Genomic DNA, 26595 nt, shown 5'->3' with positions numbered 1-26595 from the left:
AAAAAAAAAAAAAAAAAAAAAAACAAGAGAAGTAAAAAAAAAAAATGTTTATAAGAAAGTAGAAAATGCTATAATACAGTTCAGAAAGATAGATGTCCAAAATAAATAAATCAAGCAGCCTTAGATGCCTAGAAAATATTTTTTGCTGTTGCTTTTTTTGGCACTGGGGATTTTAACCCAGGGATGGTTTACCACTGAGCTATATCCACAGCCCTTTTGATTTTTTTTATGTTGAGACAGAGTCTCACTAAGTTGCTTAGGGCCTCAGTAAATTGCTGAGGCTGGCCTTGAACTTGCAATCCTCCTGTCTCAGCCTCCTGAGCTACCAGAATTATAGGAGTGCGCCACCACACCTGGCTTGGAAAATCCATCTTTAAGAATGCTATATACCCTAATGCGGCCTGCCAAATTAGAAAGTTCTTGAATACATGGACTTTATCATGTTCATCACTGCATTCCCAGCAATTAGAATGGTGGTTGGTGCCTGGCGTAACAGGTGTTTAAAAAATATATTTCTCAAGTGACAGAAAAAAACAAATGAATGAACACCATAAATGTGAGATCTTGCTATGATCCATAAAAAAACAGATATTAAATATTATTATTCATAAGTATTGAACATGTATAGAAATGATGAAAACATATTTCCAAATAGTAATTCACCTTGGTGAGCAAATTATAAGCAGAGTATGAAAGTACATTCCTCCACCATAGATCCAGTGTACCTATAGGACAAAGTATGATTCTGCAAATGTGGATTATTGCAATTCAATATCTATTTAAAACAAATATTGAAGCCAGGCACTGTGGTACACTTCTGTAATGCCAGCAACTCAGGAGGCTGAAGAAGGAGGCCTACAAATTCAAGGCCAGCCTAGGCAACTTATTAAGACCTTGTCTCTAAATAAAGCAAAATGGGCTGGAGATATAGCTCAGTGGTACAGTGTTTGTCCAGTATGTTTACCAAAAGCCCTGGGTTTGAGCCCTAGTAACACACATACATACACCAAAAAAAAAAAAAAAAAAATTCTTTTTTTTTTTAGTAAAATGATTCATTTCGAATTTGTAGGAACACAAATGGTGACCATGGTTGAATATATTATTCTAACCAAGTCTGTTAATAATCACTATATACCTTTTTTGAAGAAATATTTAACAACCCAACCTGTTGTATAAACATTTACACAATATAGGACTGTACCTGTGGAAAAGATCCACACATTACTCCCTTTTAAAAATTCCTCTTTAAAAAAAACAAAACAAAACACATATTTTTATATCAAATTACCAAAAGTTAATTACCAAAACTCTTATTCTACAAAGGATTCCCAAATTACACTAATTTTAAATTTTAAGGACACAGGAAGTCCTTAAAAACCACTTAGCATGGACAGCTGCTTGTCCTACAGACCCAAGATGAACTAACTAATAATCAGCATGTGGGGGAGCCAGATTTAAATTTTAAAAATGGAATCCTTCCAAACCAAAGATTTCATTTCAGCAAACCCTACATAGCTTACTAGAAGTTACCTAAAATGTTCTGCAAAGACTAAAACCTAAGACACAGCTGGTACTCAGTACCAAAGGATATGAGGAAACTGCCAAGACCACATTTCACTCCAAGTGAAACCTCACCTTAAATTATGACTCATCTTGGTAACTGCCATTGCTCTGGGCTACTCAGAAATGGTTCATCTGGCATGAACTCCCAGGACACAGTGCTTACAAATATTTGCAATGAGGCAATCACTTGCATCTCAAAGCATAGAAGCTACTGACTCACCATTAATGTGATACCTCAACCAAACACTAACTGTGCTTCTCACAACCACCCAAATGAAAATACTTAATAAAAAATATTTGTCTTGGGGTCAGGGGTGTAGCTCAGTGGTAAAACACTTGCTTAGCATGTGGAAGGCCCTGAGTTCACTTCTCAGCGTCACCAAAAAGTTTTTTAATTTAATGTTTTTAAATGTGCCTTATTTTTTTAAATGTTTCCTGTTAAAATATGATAGTTAAGGAAATAAATTTTTATTTTGAACGAAATAAAACATCAGTGATTCATAATTATTAAAGTATCTGCTACTGTATATCTGGCTTTAAGGTTCTAATTAACCAAAAACCAAGAACAACTATGGCTCAGTACCTATGCCTTATAGTGTGTATATGCAGATTTTGCACAAAGTCCAGTGAACACAAGTTGAGTACAGCATATAATCACTAAAGGGTTCAATATCTTTGGCAGAGTAAGTGGGCAGCAAGTCAATATTTGCCATTATGTTTAACCAAGAAATCTGTTTACTATTCCAATGTTTTAAATACATTCCCCTTCCTCTTATTTGGTGAGATAACAGAACTCAGGAGTTGGAAGACACTTCCAGTTGTTGATCACACAGGCCTTACAAAAAGACTGAGATCCTGAGAGAACAAGCCATTTGCCTAATTTAGCGCTGATTGATAGTAGAGACTGCACTACAATTCAGACTTAAGAGCTCTTAATAGCCTTCATTATCATGGAAACACCGAAGCTACTAACAGTATGTAGTTCTTCCTTCCAACCCATCTCATGGATGAATCTGATAAGCCTGCTCCATTTCTGTGTATTGCACTTCCTTGCACTATTTCTCAGTTACCTGAATTCCCAAACGTTCGGATACTTCGTTGAAAACCAACCCTTAAAAGAAAAATACCTGGGGACAGATTCCAAAACCATGCTTGCTAAGTTCAACAAGTGAACTTCTAAAATCAATAGTGTTGTTCAGGAGGTTAAAAGGAATATTGAAAACATCTCTTAAAATTAAATCTTGATCCTAAGAGTCCAATCCTGTCCAATACCCCGGACAACTCAGTTACTAACAAACCACTGACTATTAAGTGTGAACAAGGGCTGAGNCCTGGATGAAAGGGGCCGGCCCGTCCCGGGAAACCCCTCCCCGGCGGCGGGGCTGCAGGAGCGGGCGCGGCCTGCCGCCCCGCCGCTGTGCCGGAGGCGGCGCAAGCAGCGCGAGCGGGTGTGGCGCAAGTCTGGCCTCCTCCTTCTCCGCCCACGCCCTGCGGCTCCGCAGTCTTCCTTCACTTGGGCCCTGCCGCGCTCAACCCTGCTCTGTCTGAGCACGAGCTCCGGTGCATTAGTCTCGGGGACAGTGACATAGGCCTCTCCTATTAAGAGTGTTCCTGTAGGGTAGCCTAAGGTCCTTTGGTGATTTTTATTTGTTTGATTTTAAGAAAATAAAAGGCTTGTGTGGGCTTCATATTCTTCTCACACTCAGGGTGTCCGAGAAATTCTCTTCTAGGAAGGTAAAATTACAGCTGTGATGGGGTCCTCAGACAAGAAATTGCCATCATCCCAATAAATAACCTTGGAGAGCCAGGATTTTATCTAGAATATAAAACGTGGAACTAAACTTTGAAATTGCAATGGGGGGGGGGGCTTTCTCTAAACTTTGAAATTGTATTTGAAAAATAGGGGCTTTCTGCAAATTTTGAAATTGTATTAATAGAGGCTTTCTCCTAACTTGTGTGTTTGTGTGTAGTACTAGGAATTAAACTAAGGCCTTCAAGCACGCTAGGTAATTACCACAGAACAACATCCTCATCCCTTTTTATTCTGTCTTGAGATAGAGTCTTTATAAATTCCCAAGACTGCCCTTGAATTTGCAATCCTCCTGCCTCAGCTAATAGGCCTGTGTCACAATGCCCACCTCTTCTAGCTTTTATGGGGTTTTTTTTTTTAATCTTGGTTGGTAATGATTGTCACTTCGCATAATTGACAGTAATTTTCAGAATTATAGAATTTTGCAAACTCTAATTCGCTATGAGGGTCACCACCCTCTAAGCAATCACATAAAGTAGCCTCAGTGCTGAGACTTATAGCATCATTGAGATAGAATAATAAGTCTCTTCCCAAAAGTTAATCCAGGCCTTTCTGAAAGCTTTCTAGTTTGGGGTAGTCTGGACTTTCACTTGGAAATAAGGTGAATTGGTGGAGAAATGGATATGTAGTAAATCGAAAACAGTTCAACATTAATGATAGAATCTAGTTGGTGGGTATAGGGTATTCACTGCAAATTCCTACTTTTCTATGTTTGGAAGGTTTTCATACTGAAATGAGGGAAGGGGGTTGCATCAAACAGAATTGGCCTAATCTTTGCTGCATACTAGCTGCGAGATTGGACCAAAATGCCCGGTATTCAAGTCTCCTCATCTGATGTGGATAAATCTGATGTCACAGAGTTAGCAGGGGAAAAAAAGGTCAAGAGCTTTTCCCGCAATACTAGAGTCCCTCAAGTCAAGGGTGGCCCGGAGTGGTGGCAGACGGAAACGAAAGGCAGTGGCGGGTTACAAATCGCTGAGTACAGCGACGTGGCTATTTGACCAGTTCAGGTAACTGTCAGGCTGTGTATGACTGACGCGGTCTGGAACTCTTTAATGCATGACTCCGACCCCAAGAAAGAACTTTAAGGACGCTCCAGAAGCACTCAGCAACCGCAAGCCTTACCGTCTTTTTTCCAGAATACCTGTCCCCCCCCTCCATTCCCGCTAGTTCCCTATGGGTCTTATAAGCCTTTTGCACCAGAAATAACGATTATATTCTCTGGTTCTAAAACATCCCACCGCAGACTGTTCATCTCGTCTTTTAAACAGTTTTATTTTAGGAAACGGGAGTGTTACTACTGAATCTGGAGGAAACCGGCTCTAAAACACGCGGACTTCTCGAGGAGAAGCGTGCGAGTTTGCGACACCTTAGCAACAGAGGACAGCCAGCCCAAGAGCCCATTATCACAGACATGCGTCAGATCCCACACCCCACGAAAACTAGTTGTTGCGCGCAGCTGGGGGCGGGGCATCTAGAAGCCCCGCCCAGGCTCTTTATGGCGTATGACAATGCCTGCCACGCGTCGGAATTCTGCCCTGGGAAGAGCCACCCAAAGCGAAAGACACGCGGTGGGGAACGCGGTGGTATCGTGGGGCCTGTTCCAGGAATCATGCATTTCTTATCCAGATTAGTTGTTTTCTTTTACCTGTGGGGCTTTATTACTGCTCAGGGACTAAAGAAAGAAGAGAGCCCAGAGGAAGTGAAAATAGAAATTTTGCATCGTCCGGAAAACTGCTCTAAGACAAGCAAGAAGGGAGACCTGCTTAATGCCCATTACGATGGCTACTTGGCTAAAGATGGCTCGAAATTCTACTGCAGGTAAGAAATGCCGCAAACTGTCCCCATGTCCAACTGATACACCAAATCTTACCTCCTTCCACCAACCAAAAGGCTAATTATTTGGTTGTTTTGTTTCTGTTTAAAGTAAGTTGAACCATTTATTTGTTTTTGTTATTGATGTTGTTGTTTTTCTTTTTGGTACTAGGGAGTGAACCCAGAGGTACTTAACCACTGAGCACAACCCTAGACCTTTTATTTTGAGACAGGGGCTCACTAAGTAGCTGAGGCTGGCTTTGAACTTGTGATCCTCCTGCATCAGCTTCACCAGCCGCTGGGATTACAGGCGTGCACCACCACACTTGGTCATTTCGTCATTTAAAAAAATCAAATTAGATGTCAGTAGTTCTCTAGTAAACTGAATATATTTTAGTTGTTGAAAATGATGGCTTAGTTTCTGATAAAAGTACACTACACCCCCACACATCTCCAACTACCACCACTATCCTTAGGACTAAATCAAGAGATCACCTATGATAGCATTCATAATTTCCCTGAATTGAAGCGTCTTTACTAAGAATCACATTGGATGATAGCTAAAAAAATTTTATTCCATCCCTCAAGCTGGAGTGTGGGGTGTGGTTTCTCACTACCACCACAACAATGACTTGCCTGGTGTTTTCTGCTGGGCCCTCTGTCCCACTCTCATCCCACCTACTGCTTAGTCTGATTTAATGAACAGTATATTATTCTGAGTCCAAATGCTATTATCCTATAAAGATAAGATTGGGGGAAAGTAAATTCTTCTTATTTAGAAGAAAAGAGAGACATGTAGGCTAAGGCTGTGGTACACCCTATAAGGCTAGCAGTGAAGGAGGCTGAGACAGGAAGATCTCAAATTCAAAGCCAGCCTCAGCAACTCAGGAGCCCCTGTCTCTAAATAAAATACAAAAAAGGGCTAAGGATGTGGTTCAGAGGTTAAGCACCCCTGGGTTCAGTCTCCAGTACATGTATATATATATATATATATACACACACACACTATTTTAAATTACCATTAAAATGGCATTTTGAGACTAAACCCACTCCATCTTTTTTTTTAGAACAAACCCAGATAAGTTAAATGAGTTATATGTATAAACCAGACAGCAAGTTAGAGGCTGGAGAACCACTAAAAAGTGAACTGTTTCTGTAGCGATCAGAATAAAAAAGAAATTGAGATGACTCCTAATGATTAGCTTTGAGCAAATCATACCTCTTTCTACCAATTTTAGGCAAGTTTGAGCCAAATATCCCATTGGGGGTTCAAAAAGGGTGCTAGTATGGGAAAAGATATTCTAATTTTAAATTATAACTAAACACCCACCTGTAATTTGAAGTTTGGCTTCTTGAAATCAGCTTACCTAAGATAATTTTTTATTATAGCCGGACACAAAATGAAGGTCACCCCAAATGGTTTGTTCTTGGTGTTGGACAAGTCATAAAAGGCCTAGACATTGCTATGATGGATATGTGCCCTGGAGAGAAGCGAAAAGTGATTATACCTCCTTCATTTGCATATGGAAAGGAAGGATATGGTAAGTTGTAATATTTATTTTTCTTTTCAGTTATATTTGAAAATAAATCATAGATTTTTGTGTGTATATCCAAAAGAATTGAAAACAGAGTATAGAAATTTTGTATGTCCATGTATGATTCACAGTAGCATTATTCACAATAACTAAAGGCAGAAGCAACACTAGTGTTCACCAAAGAGTGTATAAACAAAATATGGTATATTCATACAGTGGAATGTTATTCAGTCTTAAAATGGAAGGGAGTTCTGACCAATGCTACAAAGTAGATAGGGCATTATGCTAAGTGAAATAAGCCAGACACAAAAAGAAAACACTGTGTGATTCCATTTATGTGAGGTATCTAGAGTAGTCAAATTCATAGAGACAAAGTAGAAAAGTGTTTTCCAGGGACTGGAGGGAGAGTGAAAGGGAGAGGTATTAAATAGGTACAGAATTTCAGTTTTGCCAAGAAGTTTTGGAAATTGTTTGCATAGCAATATGATTGTGCCTTACTAAACAGTGTGCTTTAAAATGATTAATATATATTTTACCACAATTAAAAACAAACAAAAAAAGTAATGGAGAAAATAATCACAGAAACATAGGGTTCAACAAACTCTAGCTATCTCTAAATCAGTTCAGTTCTTTATACTTAGAAAGAAAATAAGACATTGTTGGAATATAGGTCTCTGGCCAGAGTTCTTTCCTTTATATAGCAGCAGCACTCATAATGATTTTGCATAGTCTATAAACTCTAGTTTGGACATTTCTGTTTTTGGTATCATTATAGTATTGTTACATGAATATTTATAAAAACATAGATCTTGGTGGCAAAAGTTAAATTAATAAAACAGGAAGCCAGAACATGATTTTAAAGAACAGCATTGCAAAAGGAATACTTGAGATATAATAAGCTCAATCACTGTTAACCCAATACAAGATAGGCCTTGAAACCTACAGGGAATGAATTCTATAGCAAGAAGTTCCACAAACCCTAGATAAAGCAGATAAATGGGGAAAATGCAGCACATATGAATGACCTACCTCTAAATGAGCCAAATTTATAAACAAATGGTTCACTTTAAAAAAATACAAATAGCCTTTTAATCTATGAGAGTACTTAATTTTATTTATAAAGAAAGGGAAATTGACACCATTTTTTTACCCATCAGAGTAGCAAAGATAAAGTTGGCAAGAGCATGGAAGAATGAGCCATCTCTTGCATTATTGCTGGGAATGCCAACCATTCAGCCTAACAATTTCATCAAAAGGAAAAATATGCATATCTTCTGACCCATTAATTCTGTTACTGGGAATGTGCACAAAGATACATGTAAAGAAACATTCATTGCAGATTCTAGCAAAAGATGGAAAACTGCCTGAGTATCTATCGCTCAGTTATTAGTTAAATAAATTATGGTATATCTATACAGTGAATTAATCTATAGCCAGTAAAAAGAATGGTGTAGAGCTATATGTGTGTGTTAATATGTTAAAAATAAAGTGGGATAGATTACATTCCTGCAACAATTTTTTCTTTTTCTTTTTTGGTGTGGAGTACTGGAGATTGAACTCAGAGGCACTCAACCACTGAGCCACATCTCCAGTCCTATTTTGTATTTTATTTAGAGACAGGGTCTCACTGAGTTGTTTAGCACCTAGCTTTTGCTGAGGATGGCTTTGAACTCATGATCCCCCTGCCTCAGCCTCCCAAGCTGCTGGAATTATAGGCATGTGCCACCACGCCCAGCTTGCAACAAATATTTATTTATTTTAATTTTTTTTTTAGTTGAACATGGACCCAATACCTTTGTTTTACTAATTTATTTATTTTATGTGGTGATGAGGATCAAACTCAGTGTCTCACGTGTGCAAGGCAAGCACTCTACTACTGAGCTACAACCCCAGCCCCACAACAAATATTTATTAATCATCTATCTCAGGCTCTCTTAGGCACTGGGCACCGGGCAAAAAGTAGACACTACTTGCTAGCCTTAAAGAGCTTACATTATAGCATGGGAATTTCACCTATGCATATATCTTCACAGACTATATCTGGAAAGACAGACAGTTATCTGATGACCTTAAGTGTTGGGGAAAGAGGACTAAGAGTCAAGGGTGAGAAGATTTCTTCTCAGGAAAAAAAAAAAAAAAAAGTAGTGATTCCCAAACCTTTTCTTTCTAGCCAGAGCAGGGGTCCCAAATTAGATTGAGGGAAATCAGTGCCACAAGCCCAGTCAGACCTAGGGAAGTGGTTCTAGGAAACAACAGCTTCATATTCAGTGCTTTTTGACCAGTTTTTTAGTCCCATCTAAATAGCTCCTGGGGTCGGGCTTGGTAGCACATGCCTATAATCCCAGTGCTTCCAGAGGCTGAGGCAGGAGGATCACAAGTTCAAAGCCAGCCTTAGCAACTTGGTGAGACCCTGTCTCAAAATAAAAGATAAGAAGGACTGACTGGGTATGGGTTTCAGTGGTTAAGTGCCTCCAGGTTCAATCCCTGGTATAAGAAAAAATAATAATTAAAAAAAAAAAAAAAAAACCTCTCAGGGCTGGGGATTCAGTAGCTCAGTTGTAGAGCAATTGCTAGCATGCTCAAGGTCCTGGGTTTTATCCCCAGCTCTGCAAGAAAGCCAGGGGGCTGGGGGAGGGAGGGATTAAAAAAAAAAACTCCCATTGCGCCAAAACTTGTATATCTCAATTTTTATTTGTATAATCTAGGAGAGAAAGAAAATGGAAGATAGGTTAAATTTAATACTGTCCTAAAACTGTTGTCATAAAGTTGAGGCCATTTTCTAGATTAAACGATGGTAGGCAGTTTACTTCTTAGAATCTTTTGTTTCATTTTCAGAGTTTCCCTTTCTTTCTTATGTTGTCTCATCAGATGCCTGCATATTCTGCCTCCTCCCATAGCACCCACTCTTCTATCTGCCTAGAACACCTATATCCCTTATCAACAGGTGCCAGTCCTGAATCCATTGTTCTCAGGCAAATGATCACTTATTTTTCATAAACTAATTTATGCTTAGATATGAATGACTACCCAAGTTGCCTAAGCTATTAAGACACTTGCTATATTATGTAGAAGTTTGATTTCAAGAAATTAGTTCATATTCAGTTTGAGGTGTCTCTAATAGAAAAATGGTGACACTCACTAATAATACCACCAGCACCTTCATTGTACCTCTAAGGAAACTGAGGCCCTGAAAAAATGTGTTCACTGGAACATAGTTAACTGCTAGCCTTACCTGAATTACAATAGCTTAGATTATATTTTTTTAAAAGTTGCAGTGTAGATCTTAAGTAAAAGGAAATTTGTGTTTTTAATTTGTCCTTAATTATCAGGAGAAGTTGTTTTTCTGTCTTATGATGATTGCAACTGAATAGAGTTAGCATGGGTTTATAAAAACAACCTTCTTGATTAAGTAAACTTTTTAAAAGTAAGTTGTTATTAAGACCTAACAGTAGCTATAACTTTATTTTAGGTGATACTTGAAGAAGTCTTTCCTCTGCGAAATGTCCTTGCCTCATGTCACAGAGCACCCCTGCATGTCTTGAAATGCATGTGACTTTTTAGTGCTTTAACTAACGATATATGTGGTATGTATAGATTCTTTACATTAACTCCCACTTCTTTGGTCTGCTTCTCTAAGTAGCAATGCTGTAGTAAGTGCGTATTTTTCTCTTTATCATACTTTAAGGTTTTTTTGAGAAAAAAAGGAACTAATTGGCAACATTTTATATGTTCACAGTAGAATTATGATACAAACTTCATTTATATCAGTGATATTTTTTTCTTTCAGAAATTTGAATTTGTTCCAGAGGTGTAGCTCAGTGGTAGAGCACTTGACTAGATAGCATGTGTGAGACCCTGTGTTCCATCCCAAGCACCTAAAAAAGGAATCTCTGTTTGGGGTTTGTCTTTAATTACCATCAGAAATTATTTTTTCTGGGGCTGGGGTTGTAGCTCAGTGGTAGAGCGCTTGCCTCTCACACGTGAGGCCCTGGGTTCGATCCTCAGCACCACATAAAAATAAAGATAAATATCTTTATTGTAGTTGTCCATCTACAACTAGAAAAAATAATTTTAAAAAAAGAAATCATTTTTCTGTCTTAAGGTGATTATAACTGGACAGAATGAGAATCGGTTTTATAAAAAGGATATTGAATCAAGCTCCAGCTCTTTAAAGTCAGGTAATATGTGGTGCACTAATTCACTAATTAGGACTTACATGTTAGTCAATGTAATGCATGGGTAGATTTTTCTTTGTCCTGGTTTTGGAAACTACCGGTATACTGCCTCTTTTGCCTTTAAGTTGCAAACCCTTTTCTACTTGGATTGTTTAAATATTTTAACAAGAATTCTCTGCTTATTCATTAAAAAGAATTGCTGTTCCTTTTAAAGAACAAATTTGGTCACTTTCAAAATAAACATGGGTCATGTATTCAGCAGAAATTTGAACACCTATAGTCGATCAGGCACTGTTTGAGACCCTGGGAATATATAAGCTACCCACTGCCTCCAAGCAAATCATTTTGGCAAGTCATTTTTGTGAAATGCTTATCTGAAACAGAGCATAGCTTACTAAAATTATCTGACTTTAGCTAACCGGTTAACTATTAGTAAGAATTACTCAATTGTATACTTAAAAACTTTTTTATTATGATTAGAAATTTCTTTGTAAAATTATTCCTGGACTTTTTCTGTTATCAGAAAGATTAAAAGATTAATAAAGATCTTGTAATAGTAATAAATAACATTTTTCACACTTTCTTGGTACCAGATGCTATTATAAACACATATAAGTATGTGATCTTATCAAACTGTCATGGTGGTTTATGAGGTAGACAGTGTTATCATCATTTCTCCCTTAAAGATGGGAAAATTGATGCCCAGAAAGGTTAAGTAACCAGTAAAAAAAAAAAAAAAATCATAATTTAATGTCTATAATTTGAAAAACAGATATATTATTACTTATGATTTATTTATGCTTCCAAGTAGCTGCTTGAAACTTTTTCTAAGAGATTACTCATCTATACTTGGAAATTTTAATTTTACAGCTCATACATTTCTTCTCTAATAATCATAAAATTTATGTTTATTTTAATTAGGAAATAGTGGTTCTGTAATTCCTTTGAACTGATTTGGTTTAAAAACAGATGGAAAAAATTGATTAAAAAAAAAAGCAAAAGGGCTAGGGATGTGACTCAGTGGCAGAATGCTTGCCTAGTGTGTATGAAGCCTTGGGTTGAATCCCTATCACTGTGAGAAGAAAAAAAGAAAGAACCACAAAAAAAGAAAAAAAAATTAAAAGGCTAAAACATTTTAAGAAAAAAATTCAATGGTATTTAGAAATCAGTTCTCCTAAATGTGAAATAATGTAATCATAATACTATTATGACAAGAATAAATACTTGAAACATATAAATCACACTGTTAAAATTTGTACTCTTAGCAGATGGCAAGATTCCACCTGATGCAACGCTGATTTTTGAGATTGAACTTTATGCTGTGACCAAAGGACCACGGAGCATTGAAACATTTAAACAAATAGACACAGACAATGACCGGCAACTCTCTAAAACCGAGGTGATTAGAACAAATTTCAAGTAGATAGTCTAATTTTTTTCATTATAAATTAAATACATCTGTTGCAACTATTATCTTTTTAGTCCTATCTAGCATGGGCTTTTAGCACTTTAGTAGAGCTGGTTATTAAAAAAAAACTATACTCTGTGAAGAAAATGTGCTTTTCCAATATAAAATTGAAGAGTCATTCTATTCAATTAACTTTCTCCCTGTACGACAGTCACTAAAATCCCAAACTATTCATTTGTACAAGATTCTTCCATTTTCTAGGCTCTAGGAGTGGATCTCTTTCAGACAGCATCATAAGAATTTGTAACAGGGTAAATAACTCCCTCCTCAGAGGATCATTCATGAGAATTTCACAAGTTTATGAAAAGAACTAGCAAGAATTTGAATTGGGTGGACCAGAAAGTTGCCAAACAGGAGTCAAGAGTTTGGCTTGACATTATATATGAATTGAAAGATTAATAAAGATCTTGTAATAGTAATAAATAACAATTTTAAACTTTCTTGGTACCAGATGCTATTATAAACACATAAGTATATGATCTTATCAAACTGTCATGGTGGTTTATGAGGTAGACAGTGTTATCATCATTTCTCCCTTAAAGATGGGAAAATTGATGCCCAGACAGGTTAAGTAACCAGTAAAAAAAATCACACAACTATAAATGGCAAAATAAGGATTGTAAGCTTGGCAGGCACTGCCTGCCTCTTTCAGGGAATTTCCATCATGACTATTTTAGAGCTAATGCTTGTTTTATTGAAGTCTAGTGCCTAACCTAGGCTCACAGTCTGTACTCTTAAAATTAGTAACTCAGATGTCTTCCCTCTTTACTTGTTTGAAGGCTATTCAGAATGCTTAACTCTACCACCCTGTTAAGTAGGAAAGGGCTCTGCTGGTCACTGGTTTCAGATGACAGGACTAAATCCTTTTTCTATTTCTTTTTCCTCTCTCCCACCAATCCTCTTCCCACGTTCCACTTCCTCCTCCAGGAACTTAGTAAGGACTTTACCCCAGGGTAGCCAACAGTGGAAATGGGAGAGGGAGAAGAGAATATCCCCAGTGCTGAAGAAGAAGGGCAGCTAGAGGGGAACTGTTCTCAGCATGTATCTCTCTGTTGACTCCTTCACCCTCTTTAGAGTGAATAGCAGCTGCACATGGATCCACACAGCACCCAAGAGCTCAGCCCAGGTGGAGTCCGGTTGTTACCACAGGCACACACAGAGATGTGTTCTGCAGTAGGAGTACTCCTAGACACTAGGGAATCTTCAGTTCTTTTCTGGAAATTAACAGAGAAAATCAAAATGAGTGGCCTACTTAGCTAAAAAAAAATTTTCACAAGTTTATCTTGGTTATCAAGTGCATTATCACCAGATGGATGAGTGATTTTTACACTCTTAAATGACAATAGCTGTCTTTTATTGACTCCTGTAAACATTACTGTAATCCTCACATGGCTCCTATAACATAGATATTGCCCTTCTTCTACAGAAGACATACCTGAGGTTCAGAAAAGTTGAATTATTTGTCCAAGACCACGAGCCAATATATGGCAAAGCCTGGATTTGAAAGATGAACTGCAAGAAACTTCTTTCTTAATCATCAGTTTTAGTAAATAACTTTTCTGGTATAAATGACAGGGGACAGGATAATAGTACTTTTTTAAATTACAAAGTGGAAGTAGTATGGAACCCAGTACTAGCAAAGTTAAGGTCATGTTCTTACCCACTGCTTTTTTTTCTTTCAGTTTTTTACCTTTATTTTATTTATGTACTTTTATGTGGTGCTGAGGATTGAACCCAGTGCCTCACATGTGCTAGGCAAGTGCTCTAATACTAAGCTACAACCCCAGTCCCCCTACTGCCTTTTGAATCCTTTTCTAATACTACAGAGTGTTAGAAAAGGAGTAGATTTTTGAGAATCAGCTATACTGGATATAAAAAGAAATAAATTTACCTATTCAGAAACTGCAGATTATTTGAGGCTATTTCAAATTCTCTGTACCTATATAGGATTGCTATATTCATTGGGGGATAAATGTATCCCCCTTCATATAGAACAAAAGTCACATTTGAAAACAGTTGATATATCCTATAGTAAGGTCCATTGATCATTCTAAAGTCTATTTGTGATGGGTTGACCTGGGGATATGTATTGCTAAAATCCTTTCAGGGTTCAACTTCAGCTTTCAAAGGTTCTCTTACCTCAGAAATGCTCCAGCCTTCAAGAACATTATCTCCAGATTTTTGTGCTTTGTTTTCTTTCATGATTATATAGGTTAGCACTTTCCAGCGAAAATATTATTGAGTCACACATTCAATTGTAAATTTTTTAGTAACCACTTTTTAAAAAGTAAAAACAAAGACAGGTGCAGTGGTGCACACCTGTAATCTCAGCTACTTGGGAGGCTCAATTGAGCCCCCATAAGTTTGAGACTAGTCTGGGCAATGTAGTGAGACTCTGTCTCAAGAAATGAAATGAAATAAAATGAAAAGAAAACATAGGTGAAATTTTAGTGATTTATCTTAACTCCACATATCTAAAATAGTACCATTTCAACATGAAATCTATATAAAAACTTATAAGATATACTGTTTCGTACTATCTTCAAAATCTGTAATGTGTTATATATTTATAGTAACTTATCTGGTTGTTGTAGCCACATTTCGAATGCTCAATAGTCACATGTGGCTAGTGGCTACTGTTTTGGACAGTGCTTTATTGTGTGTTTACATAGAGAAATTTCATATTACCTGGAGAAACAGGGAATAATACTTCAGAATGCCAGTTATTTATTTGACATTGTTATTAGATTGTCCTAGTTATATAGACTTAAAGAGAGAACTATAGAAGCATGGAAAAATTAAGAATTAAATTTTATTTTAAAATCTGTGGTTGAGTTTTATTGCTTATACAATATTAGTTTTAGAGCTTATAGAACTGCTAATGTGGATTTACTCACTAATGAAAATCCTTAGGAATAATTAGTGGGAACATGTAGATTACTAGAAAGCATTTAGTTTCAACAAAATTCATGGTATCTGCCACTAACCATCTGTAATCTCAAGGGAAATGGGTACTCTTCAAAAATTGTTTCCAATGTTACAAAATTAAAAATCTCAGATAGCTTTTAAAAATGCAACTTTTTAATATAAGTAGTCTTGGATATGAGTTTCGTTATTGTTATATACTCCTCAAAGTTACTGGTTTGAGAAAGAAACTGGTTATATCTTTTTATTAAAGAAATCTTATTTTGGGTCTCTAGATAAATCATTACTTGAAAAAAGAATTTGAAAAAGATGAGAAGCCACGTGACAAGTCATATCAGAATGCAGTTTTAGAAGATATTTTTAAGAAGAATGACCATGATGGTGATGGCTTCATTTCTCCCAAAGAATACAATGTATACCAGCATGATGAACTATAGCATATTTTTATTTCTACATTTTTTAGCTACTTACTGTACTTTAATACATTATACAGTCATTTTTCTCCAGGTTGTGTTTCTATTTTTCTCCTGTGAGATATTTTGTTCCCTTCAATACATGTAATTTTGTTTAATAAATGTGATGCTGTTTTGCAAATTTATCTCTTAGGAAAGGTATGATTGTGTTTCCTATTGCTTTATTCTGTGAACACAAATTGCAGTGCCATGAAATGGACCTGTAACTGAGTGGGCAATATTTTCCCGTCCAAAGTATAAGAGAACACATGTCAAAATCTGCAAGCTCTTCCCAACTCTAACCTAACCTGAACAATATGTATAAATATGTAAAGGTTCAATATTTTAGATATTAAAATGTTTCATATTTTTAAAATATGAAGTAGGGACTCAGGAACTAGTATATCATCTTTTTATGTATTTCATAACATTATTGAAAGAATTGTGGTCCTTGGCATGCATGAAGGAAGATTTTAGTTATATATCTCTGTCCCACAAAGAACTTTTTTGGTGCAAGCTTCTAGCCTTGCATGTTTGTTCCAGTTGGGAATGCTAAGAGGTAGATATTTGACCATAATAAAGACTTTTTGCCTCTTACAAAAGGCATAAAGTCAATACTTCTTAGTAAATGTGCTACTGTCTTCCCTCTTGTGGACTTTTATATCTACCACCCCTAACTTTTTGTCTTCATAGTTTTCAATGGATGCCATGGAGTTTCTTAGTTACCAGTATCCTTTCTCTAGAACTTTTCTCATGTCATTTCATTTTACAACATTCTTATCATTAACGTGATTGATGATTATGAACTGGCATGCTGTCAAATTTTGATAACTGTAAAACTTCTATTTTTACTCCAAATGAGGATATACAGAGCTGGGTCAATTTTGTGTCATGGTCAAATCATGAATGGTGGTCTACTATATGTTTTAAATATGAAGTGTCTCCCAAAATCTCATGCTTGAAACAATTTGAGAATTTTCAGATGTGAAATGATGAAATTATAAGAGTGATAACTTAATCAGTGGGGTAACCTGCTGATAAGGATTAAGTGGGTGGTAAATAGATTGAATGTGGATAAAAGAGGTGGGTCACTGAGGGTATGCCTTTTGGGTTTTTGTCACTAGTGAGCAGAGCTCTGCTTCCTGGTAGCCACGTCCTGAGCTGCTTTCCTCTTCTGCCATGAAGGTTCTGCCTTACCTCAAGCCCAGATCAATGGAGCTGACTGTGTATAGACTAAGACCTCTGAAATCACAAGCACCAAATAACTTTTCCTTCCTCTAAAATTTTTCCCATCAGCTTTTTTGGTCACTGTGATGAAAAAGTTGACTTAGAACATCTACCTTGTTGAGAGTAATATGTAAGAGATGCTGTAAAAGATCACTGTGCCAAAGAAAGGGCACATATTTATTAAAGCATGTAAAATTTTGCATACTACATAACATACATATATGGAGAAGTATGGTCAGGCAGTGCATAGCTCTGCTCAAAATAAGTGAGTTTGAAGCTTTTTCTATTTTCTGAAATTTGCTCTTTCTAAACCATTGCTTACCTTTTAACTTAATTAGATACAATGCCAGAGATTCTATTTAAAAGTCCAGGGGTAATACAGAAACCACCACATTAATATCATGTATGCGTAGATACTTTACTATCTTCTTTCTTTCTGGTATGTTTTTGCTTCTATACTCAATTTTCTAACACTTTTTGGCTTGCTTAATTATAACTCTTTCATCATTTTATTTCCCTCAGAAAAGGGAAGTAAACCAGGAATGGTGGCATGTGCCTGTAATCCCAGCTCTCGGGAGGCTAAGGCAAGAGGATCATCTTGAGCCCATGAGGCCAGACTAAGCAATCAACAACAACAACAACAAAAAGACCTTTCAGAACTAAACAGATTAAATGTCTGAAACATTTTCAAAGAAGAAACAGACATGTTCTATTTGCCTTAACTTTTAAAATGACAATAGAAACCAGGCATTGTGCCACAGACCTGTAATGCTAGCTACTTAGGAGGCTAAGGGAGAAGGATCACAAGTTGAAGGCCAGCCTAGACAATTTAGGGAAAACCTTTCTCAAAATAAAAAAATGGGCATAGTTCAGTGGTTTAATCCCAAGAACCACAAAAGATTTTAAAAAAAGATTAAAAGGAGTTTATGAAGCCAAAAAAAATTAAGCAAGTTTTATGAAGACAAAATTAGCATATGTACGTCACAGAATGGCAACCTATTACTACTTTCAGTCACACTGTTAACCAAGTACACAAAACCCCATGCCGAGCTCAGTGTTTTTAATTTGATACTGCAATTAAACATTTAGAATTATATTAAATTATTAACACATTTTTCTCCTTTTACCAGACCTAGAGCACTAAAGGACCATAAAGTAGCCACTGGTGCATTCTTGTCATCCTTAAATGTTGAATTAAAATTTGACTGAAAATAAAACTGATATTTAGAAAAATCTCTTAATTATATAAAATATCATAGACTAAATCCCAAAAATGATTCTAAATTAACTGGCAAAATTATGAAGGAATGACTATCTTCTGAATTTTAGGTTTGAACTTTTTTACATACACAATGTTATTAATCATGACAAGTTATAAAGAAAAAAGATGTGCCACATCTCCACTTTATGTGTTAGGAAAATGACATCCACACAGGTTTTCCAGCTCTTCTCTCGGTCTAACTTACCATCAAAGCAAACTAGAGAAGGCTTATGGCACAATTGCACTTAAGACACCAATGAGGCATATTCTGTTTTTTTTCTTTTTATTTCATTCTCTTGTGCCAAATATCAAAACAAGGGACTGCGTGAAGTCTCACATACTTCTGTCCGTCTACAGAACACTGAAAGCAACCATAGACCGTCTCCCTTTTTAAGTTCCCCATTCCACAGAGTATGCAAGGCCCTTTAGGAATGTTGTGATTAAGTAAGTTAACTCGGATATGAGTCCCTTCCTTGAGTGAAACATCAGTCATGCTGAGAGGTTTGTCACAGTAGTCAGAAAAAAGATCATCCAAGTAAAGCTGTGAACGAGAAATGGCATCCATCACTCTTCTATCTAAAAGGACAAACACAGAAATGTATTAGAAGTTAAAACAGAAAACAAACAGCCCAAACTGCATTTATAAATATATGACTCTAAACTATCAGTCATGAAACGATTTGGCTTTTACATTGAAATCTTTCCTTAATACATGGCATTATTGGATATTAATCCAGGAAGGAAAAAATTCATTTGAAATACTCTTCAAGAGACATACTTCTTTCAAATAGTATATTTCTCAGTCTGTAGAGCAGTGCAAACGTTGCTGTTTCTTCCCTTTCAAATCCTCCTTTTGACACTGAAGTGACACAAAGGTCTACAAAACAATTTTGAGAAGATGTTATAACTTGAACAACTCATATGCTATGGGGTGTTTTATAGGGCAAGGAATCTAGTAATTCATTCCATTTTTTTAAAGCTAAATTCATACATTTTTGGAAAAAAATCATTTATATGGTACAAAATTCAAATCACATAAAAAGGGTATGCAGGATTAAGTCTCTAGCCCAACCGCACCCAGCCAGTCTTCCACCTTAGAGGCAATGTTAAGTGTCTGTGTATGCTTCCAGAAATACTCCTTATAGTTTACATAAAAGAATATCTATGTGTGTGTGTGTGTGTGTGTGTGTGTGTGTATAATTCTTTAGGACCAAATAGTTACACATTAGATACATTTCTTTAAAATACGTCTTAGATATTGGGCTCAGTGGTACATGCCGGCGATCCCAGCAGTTCAGGAGGCTGAGACAGGAGGATCACAAGTTTGAGGCCAGCCTCAGCAACTTAGAAAGGCCCTAAGCCATCTCAAAATAAAATACAAACAGGGCTAGGGATGTAGCTCAGTGGTAAAGCACCCTGGGTTAAATTTCCAGTACCAAAAAAAAAATTAAAAATTCAATAAAATATGTCTTAGAGATTATTCCATGTCAGAGTCTATAGAGACCTCGCCCTTAATGGCTTCCTAGTATCCTGATTTATGGATGTTCCCTTAAGGTTGTTTTCAATCTTTTGTTATTAGGAACAGACTATCCTTATACCCAAACTATTTCACATGTGTGTAAGTACACCTGTAGGATAAATTCCTGGAAGTGCAAGGACAAACATACTTTCATTTAAGAATTAGATGGATACCACTCTATCTTCTTCCCATACATCAATATAACTGTAAAAATCTACACTTAGTAGGTTCCAAATAGAATTTACTCAGAATGTAGTTTTGTTTCTAGGCTTCCTATTCTCTCCTCCCACAGAATTGTAGAAAAAGAACAAAACAGATCTAAAAATGTTTATAAATTATCATGGCTAGGGGGCTCCCTTCCTGGTCTTTTGGGCTATATATACCTGGACTTGGGCTGGCTGGCGGCCAACCAAGCTTAAAGACCTGTGAAATGTAGACAGCGACAGTGTGATAGGTACACAGAGCTATCACACAAGAGGACAATTCTGAAGGAAGTATCTATACTTCTAGTTATGTTTTAGGGGAGTACAGGGGCAGTTGTATCTAATATAGGTAAAACTGAAGTATGGTGCCCTGACACTACAGGCCTCTTTTTACTACTCCTAATTACCACTATCAAAAACTACCTATCAGAAGGTCGCTGATTATCTCCCTATGACTCACAGTGCAGAAAGCAGGCATCACTTTTCTATGATTATCAGAGAAAGGAGGTGGGGGAGGGAAAGGGAGAGAGAGGCTTTTCCTACTAAATTCTCCTAAAAAAAAAAATCACTGTTTGAAGCAGATTCTCCACTCACCAAAGGCACCATCCAAGTAAATGAAGAGTTCAAAAACACTGAAAGCTATGGTTGTATGTGCTGGAAAAACAATAGCTTTGTCCCTTCCCTTGGGATTCTGTTCATCCATAAAATGAAACTATATTAAATAAATAAAAAATAAAATAACATTATTAAGGATGCTGACACGTCAGGATAGATTTTTTTGAGAAGCAAATCATCTTTTACAATACTACTAAAACAAAAAACAAAACCTCTTCAAGTAAAGAATTACCCTGCTTGAATTAGACTGTCATTTCAGAGATCCAAGTGATCCAGCAGGAACTGGTAATCTGAATCGGGGAAGACTTCTAGACTATTTTGCTTACTTTGGTACTGAAGCCAATGATTAGGGCCAACCCAAGAGTAATGCTCTCTGCAATAGAAGTTTTTTTTCTTAAAACTTCAAATCTTACAAAATAACTGTGTTGAGGTATTTTTGGCCTAATCTGTCTACTGTTTCAAATCCTCCAGAGTTTTTCTGCAACTTTCCAAAAGCGTTAACCATATTCCAATAATGCTTCAGTCTGTGCCCCTCAAATCATCCAATGTTAATCAGAATTCAGTGGACAGCTGAATGTCATACTGAACAGACCTTTATTAGTAAAAGACTTGAAAAAGATTATCATTTAACTCTTACCTTTCTAACAATTGGCTTTAATCCTATCAAGGCATTATTAGGTGTCACTACATGACAAAGATAAAGAATATCATAACTGAGATCAAATTTAAACCCACGTGGGCCAGGGTTGTGGCTCAGTGGTAGAGTGCTTGCTTAGCCAGTGTGAGACACTAGGTTCAATTCTCAGCACCACATATAAATAAATAAAATAAAGGTACATTGACAACTAAAAACATTTTTAAAAAATTTAAACCCACATAATTTTCTAATTTTTTTAAAGGATTTAAAATTGAATGAAGCATGCTTTGACCATTGATGATATTCATTTAGAAAAACTATTTTAATATAGAATATAAATTCAATGTTTAAAAATTCCAAGTATGAACTATATAACTTTAAAGTAAAATCAGGCCAGGCATGACAGCACACATCTATAAATCCCAGCTACTCAGGAGGCTGAGGCAGGAGGAGCCCAAGTCTGGGCCTGCCTTGGAAATTTAGCAAGACTCCATCTCAAAATAAAAAATAAAATGAGCAGGTGGTATAGCTAAGCAATAAAGCACTTGCCTAGGATGTGTGAGTCCCTGGGTTAAATCTCAGTACCTCAAAAATAAAATAATGCAACTTCAGCACTTAGTTTGTTTTCTTAAAGTAGAACTTAAATAGCAACGACAGAAATGCTGGCATGCAAATATTCAACAAGAATTAGTGCTTTATCTGCATCATATTACACATGTTTAGAATCTATGTTTTCTTGGATTTTTTTTCATGTTCTTAAACACAGTCATTACTGTGCAAAATCCTAAACCACTGCAGCTCTTTCATCTCAACATTTGATGTAATATCTAAGTTTCATTCTAACTGAGTGCTTTTTTAAAACTTCCCACAGCAACTCTGTAGCTAGTAAGCAAAGCCTAATGCTTCTGTCTTACCCGCATGGCTTCTCCTCGAATGCCAGCATGAACAGACAGGGAGCACTGTCGTGTGGTTCGAATGCTTTCCATGACCACGCAAAGCACAGCCTTTCTGCTGCTCCGTGACTGACGTATCAAGCTGTGATCGAAGTTAATTTTCCTAAAATAAAAAGAAGACAGTCATAAGATTCTTCAACATCAAATTATATATAATCCGGCACATTTTTTTCCTATCATGTGTTACTCATTCATAGTCCATCTTAACGAAATGTAAAAAAGGCAGACCTAATATAAACCAGAAAAGACACCCAAAAGAATGTGAACACCCTGGCTCTTCCTTCTAATTTCTTAAAACAGGCTCATGTGGAGTTTTGTTCTCTCTATTGAGTCTGTTGGAGGGGGCTCTCTACATTTGTTGCAGACAAAGAGTCTTTTTTTTTTTTTTAGTTTAATAATTTAGCCAATTTGTGTAGGGGCTTAGTGATTTTGTGGAACACTAGAAAATCTTCTTCAAACCAAGTGATTCTTGGGTATCTACCCTGACCCAAAGTTTGGTATACTGTGATGGCAAAACCAGACCTGGTTGTAAACAGAAATTACCAAAAAAAAAAAAAAAAAAAAAAAGGTTTGGGTAAGAAACCAATGCTTGGGGAAAGTTCCTCTCAGCCATTCTTTAGGAAGCCTAATTAACCAATGGGTTAACCTTTTGGATTACTGTAAATAACTGCCCTAGGAGTTTAACTTCTCCCTCTTGAAATATAAACATCCCTGTGCTATGCTTTTAAGGCTAGAGATTTAACACATGCCTGTGAAAAGAGGCCTTTATCCTTATCTGTTTCTATAAGCATGTTTACACAAGGCCTTCAGCCCTGTAGATTAGGAGTTTTTTTCTTAAAGAGGAAAAAAGCCCCCAATAATAGGATGAGTCTAAAATGATGCCAAATAACCTATAAAAATTGTGAGAAACTGTGGATGAGTGCTCAGAATTAGAGTCTGTTCCCCTCTGGGCCCACCAGCATAAAATAATGTTTGGAGTTCTCCTCTCCTGAGTGCTGCTTGCTGCTCCTCAACCCGTCTGTTTCCCGCAACAATACTACTACATTTGTAACATTTCAAAAAAAAAAAAAATCACACAAATAAATTACATTAGTAAAATTAAGCATTCTTTACAATGAAGTTTATATATATTAAAACTTTTAATTAAAACACTGACATGCATTTGGATTATTATACTGACCGTGTAGTAATTTCTTTGAGTAATGTTGATACTTCCACTTCATGTTTGGTTACTACACCAAATGAAGCTTTTACTGCAATGGAATCTGATCCAGTAACATTAATCCCAACGTCATTTACAATATGGTTGCCTCGCCTTCCATAAAGTGAAACATCTGATTCATCTTCATAATTCAGTAATTGATAAGATGAAATACCTTTATGAAAAGGGACTAGTATTTTTAAATGCCTCCAGTTCAGCTTATATAGATTATATAAAGTAACAGGTTAATTTGCAATTCAAGATCCAATCTCCCAAATGGTAATTTAAAAAAAGCAACATTTCAGGCCAAAATTAAAATAGCAGTTCAATTTTACAATAACAAAAAACAAATAGCCAAAATATTTCAAATGAAATCAAATTATCTGTTCAGTCAACAAAATTTCTTAAATATCAAGATATACTAGGTTATTGAAATAAAAACAGGTGTTTAGAAGCAGTAACTTATCAAAATGTCAATTGACTTTTTAATCAAGCTTTAAAAACACATTTAAAAACACATTTAATCAAGCTTTAAAAACACATTTCAGTTTACCAGGTGTAATAACTGAATTGTAAACAAAATTCAAATTATTTTTATCTGGAGATAAGATCAAATAATACACTAATTTATAGAGGAAAAAATACTATGTCGTTTTCTAAGTTGATTTTGATTAAAACAACTTATAAAATAATTAATAGACTTTAAAAGTATTCAATAAGAGATTTGATATTATATAAACTTTAGGCATTGTTCATCTCAATAATATCATTACTTTCATAATAAAAGTTGCTTTTTTTTCATTGAAAATATGTATTACTAGTATAAATAGTACATAGGACCTCTGTTTAGGTTACTAATAACAGTTCCATGAGTAGTCAGTCCCAAACATTTAAACTTACCAGCTGAAATTTCTCTGTCTCCTAGGAGAATATCTTTCAGTGTAAAAGGTGTTGAGGTAAATTTATATCTAGGAAACAGAAAGCATCGCTTCTTTTTTACCACCAGACTGAGAGGCTGGTATTTGTCAGCTTCACTGAGGCTTGGAACTGGAACTAATCTCCCTCCATCTCCAACTTGCTTGACAAAGCTCTTTGTAGCAGCAGCAAACATATTAATATCAAAATGTCATCAACTGCAACTCCCAGGTAACAAATCCATTTTCAAACAAGAAAACCAGGCACAAAACTAAGCTTGCTTGATCTTAATACAATTATACATGTTAAAAATACAAAGCATGCTTTCACCAAGTAGTTTACCCGTGTACACCTCACAACATTGCCTATCTTCATGTGCTCAGGTAATAAATAATAGATCAACTGTGTAAAATGATATACTAAAAGCAAGCCTAATTTGGAATGGCAATTTATAGCACTAAAATATACACAGAAAACTAATTCCAACATACCACTGACATCCTTGATGGGAATCATAGTTGATAGTGATTTTCTAGTAGCAATGGGCCAATTCTGAGGAAAGCAGATAGCCCCATGGGAAACGCTGCAATTTAGGCACTAACATTAGTCCTGGATACTATCTATAATGGACCTAGTCCAAAGGGAATTCCTTCACAAGTTCACCAGGCAAATTTTGGCCACAGAACAGTGGTGTTTTTGAAACTTTATGGTATAGAGTTAATGCAGGAACATTTTCCCATCTGTATGTTCACAAAACCAAGTGCCTAATATTAAATATAAATACACAGAATACAGGGAAACAAATGCCTGCAGATCTTTACAAAATACTAAATTAAAGCCATTTTACACATTTAGAAAACTATAAAATATTATGCAATGTTTTCTTACTCAGAAGCTAGGCACTCAGTCTATATAACCTGAAATGGAGTCCTGCTGCACTTATTTTGTTTTTATTTCATCATTATTATCCTACTCAATCTGTAAAGAGATCTATAAAAGGTTTTCACTTGTTTTTAAGAAACTTTTTAGCTAAAAATACATTTCCAAAGCAAATCTGTACTAACGTTTTAATGAACATTCAAACAATGTTTCTGTGGTCCTTAAAGATGTTCACTTAAACTTAATACAGCTGGGTATTAGTTGATATACATACACACATATGTGGTGTAGAGGAAGAGGGACTAGGCTTAATTCAAGCCTCAAATAATGGAAATTAATTTGATTAGATTCTTGGTATTTTTTTTAACTTGCTTTCAAGTGTTCAGGGGTCACACGCAACCCAAAATGTACTTTTAGTAACGTCCTTTCTGGGGGCTGGGGCGGTAGGTAGCTCAGTGGCAAAGCACTTGCCTAGCATGTGTGAGGCACTGGGTTAGTTCCTTAGAATTACATAAAGAAATAAAGGCGTGCTGTTCATCTAAAACTAGGGGAAAACATTTTAAAATAATAATGTCCTTTGTGAAAGCAGTATTGTGTAAAATCATCTTCCAGAGGCACTAGATTCAACCCTTGGCACCACATAAAGAAATAAAAGGCACGTTGTCCATCTACAACTACAAAAAAAATTTTTTTAAATAATAATGTCCATTGTGAAAACATTATTGTGCAAAACCATCTTCCAGAACACCTTGTAAGCACAGGGAGCCATTTCTGCACGTGGAAAGCAAACATTTAGAGAGACGACACAAGTAATGTCGCAGTTTGATCCCCACAAAAGGTAGCGCATCCACCAACGCCATTACAACCAACAAAACTGGAACCTGGCCTACAGAAAGGCCTTCCTTTACACCTAACAAGCCTTGCCGGACTCTGCTGACCCGCTGTCCAACTTGCCTCCAAGACAAAGGAGCCCGCCCAGCAGGAGAGAAGGGTCTCCAGAAGCCCCAGAGGACGCAAAGGCTGGAAAAGCCTGCTCAGCTCTCAGGAGCCCATAAATCAAGGGTCTCAAGTTTCATCGCCAGGTTCTGAGAGGTTCCCTAGCAATTTTGCATTAACATTTTCAAATCTTTCTTAAAGTGAACCTGTCCCCAGATTGTCCTCCCCACCCGCCAAATACACCGGACTTCTGGCCTCGCTAACCCTGAGCCCACAGGAATAAGCATTCTTTCCGGGTGGCAAACCACCTCCTAAGGCCCCCAAACTCAAGCTCCAGGCGCGGTGACAGCGGCAAGCAAATGACCGACCTGGGTGCCCCGGGAGCTTAAGTGGAGCGCAGGCGGGAACTGGGAAAAGCTGGGGTATGACAGAGGGGGCGGGGCCTGGAGAGAGGAGGGGCGGGGACTGGAGAGGGGAGGGGCCAGCACCGTGAAGTCTCGTGAGCC

At 36.6% G+C, this 26595-nt stretch overlaps 2 protein-coding genes across 9 annotated transcripts; one reads left to right on the top strand and one right to left on the bottom strand.

Moving 5' to 3' along the window:
* The first annotated feature begins 4867 nt into the window (after window positions 1-4867).
* Window positions 4868-15889, top strand: Fkbp7 (FKBP prolyl isomerase 7). Of its 3 annotated transcripts, none has more exons than XM_015481106.2 (4): window positions 4868-5194; window positions 6578-6729; window positions 12167-12297; window positions 15567-15889. In XM_015481106.2, exons 1-4 carry the CDS (start codon window positions 4872-4874, stop codon window positions 15726-15728), a joined length of 768 nt encoding a protein of 255 aa, XP_015336592.2. In that variant the 5' UTR covers window positions 4868-4871; the 3' UTR covers window positions 15729-15889. The 3 variants fall into 3 exon arrangements, with proteins under 3 accessions (XP_015336592.2, XP_048663997.1, XP_015336591.2); XM_048808040.1 differs by having other exon boundaries at window positions 4869-5194; window positions 12164-12297; window positions 13294-15580; XM_015481105.2 differs by having other exon boundaries at window positions 4872-5194; window positions 12164-12297.
* A 2126-nt stretch (window positions 15890-18015) lies between these two features.
* Pjvk (pejvakin) lies at window positions 18016-26573 on the bottom strand. 6 transcript variants are annotated; one of them, XM_048808036.1, is made up of 8 exons: window positions 26398-26573; window positions 24766-24857; window positions 24260-24449; window positions 23339-23534; window positions 22120-22261; window positions 20548-20665; window positions 19010-19108; window positions 18016-18807 (listed from the first exon to the last, which is right to left on the bottom strand). In XM_048808036.1, exons 2-8 carry the CDS (start codon window positions 24772-24774, stop codon window positions 18515-18517), a joined length of 1047 nt encoding a protein of 348 aa, XP_048663993.1. In that variant the 5' UTR covers window positions 24775-24857; window positions 26398-26573; the 3' UTR covers window positions 18016-18514. The 6 variants fall into 6 exon arrangements, with proteins under 6 accessions (XP_048663993.1, XP_048663994.1, XP_015336589.1 ...); XM_048808037.1 differs by having other exon boundaries at window positions 24260-24327; window positions 26398-26569; XM_015481103.2 differs by having other exon boundaries at window positions 24260-24857.
* Between the last annotated feature and the right edge of the window lie 22 nt (window positions 26574-26595).

This window comes from Marmota marmota, unplaced genomic scaffold, assembly GCF_001458135.2.
Source record: "Marmota marmota marmota unplaced genomic scaffold, marMar, whole genome shotgun sequence".
Lineage (NCBI taxonomy): Eukaryota > Metazoa > Chordata > Mammalia > Rodentia > Sciuridae > Marmota > Marmota marmota.
Note: the sequence above shows the minus strand (reverse complement) of the source record. Positions and strands in the feature narration are given on the sequence as shown.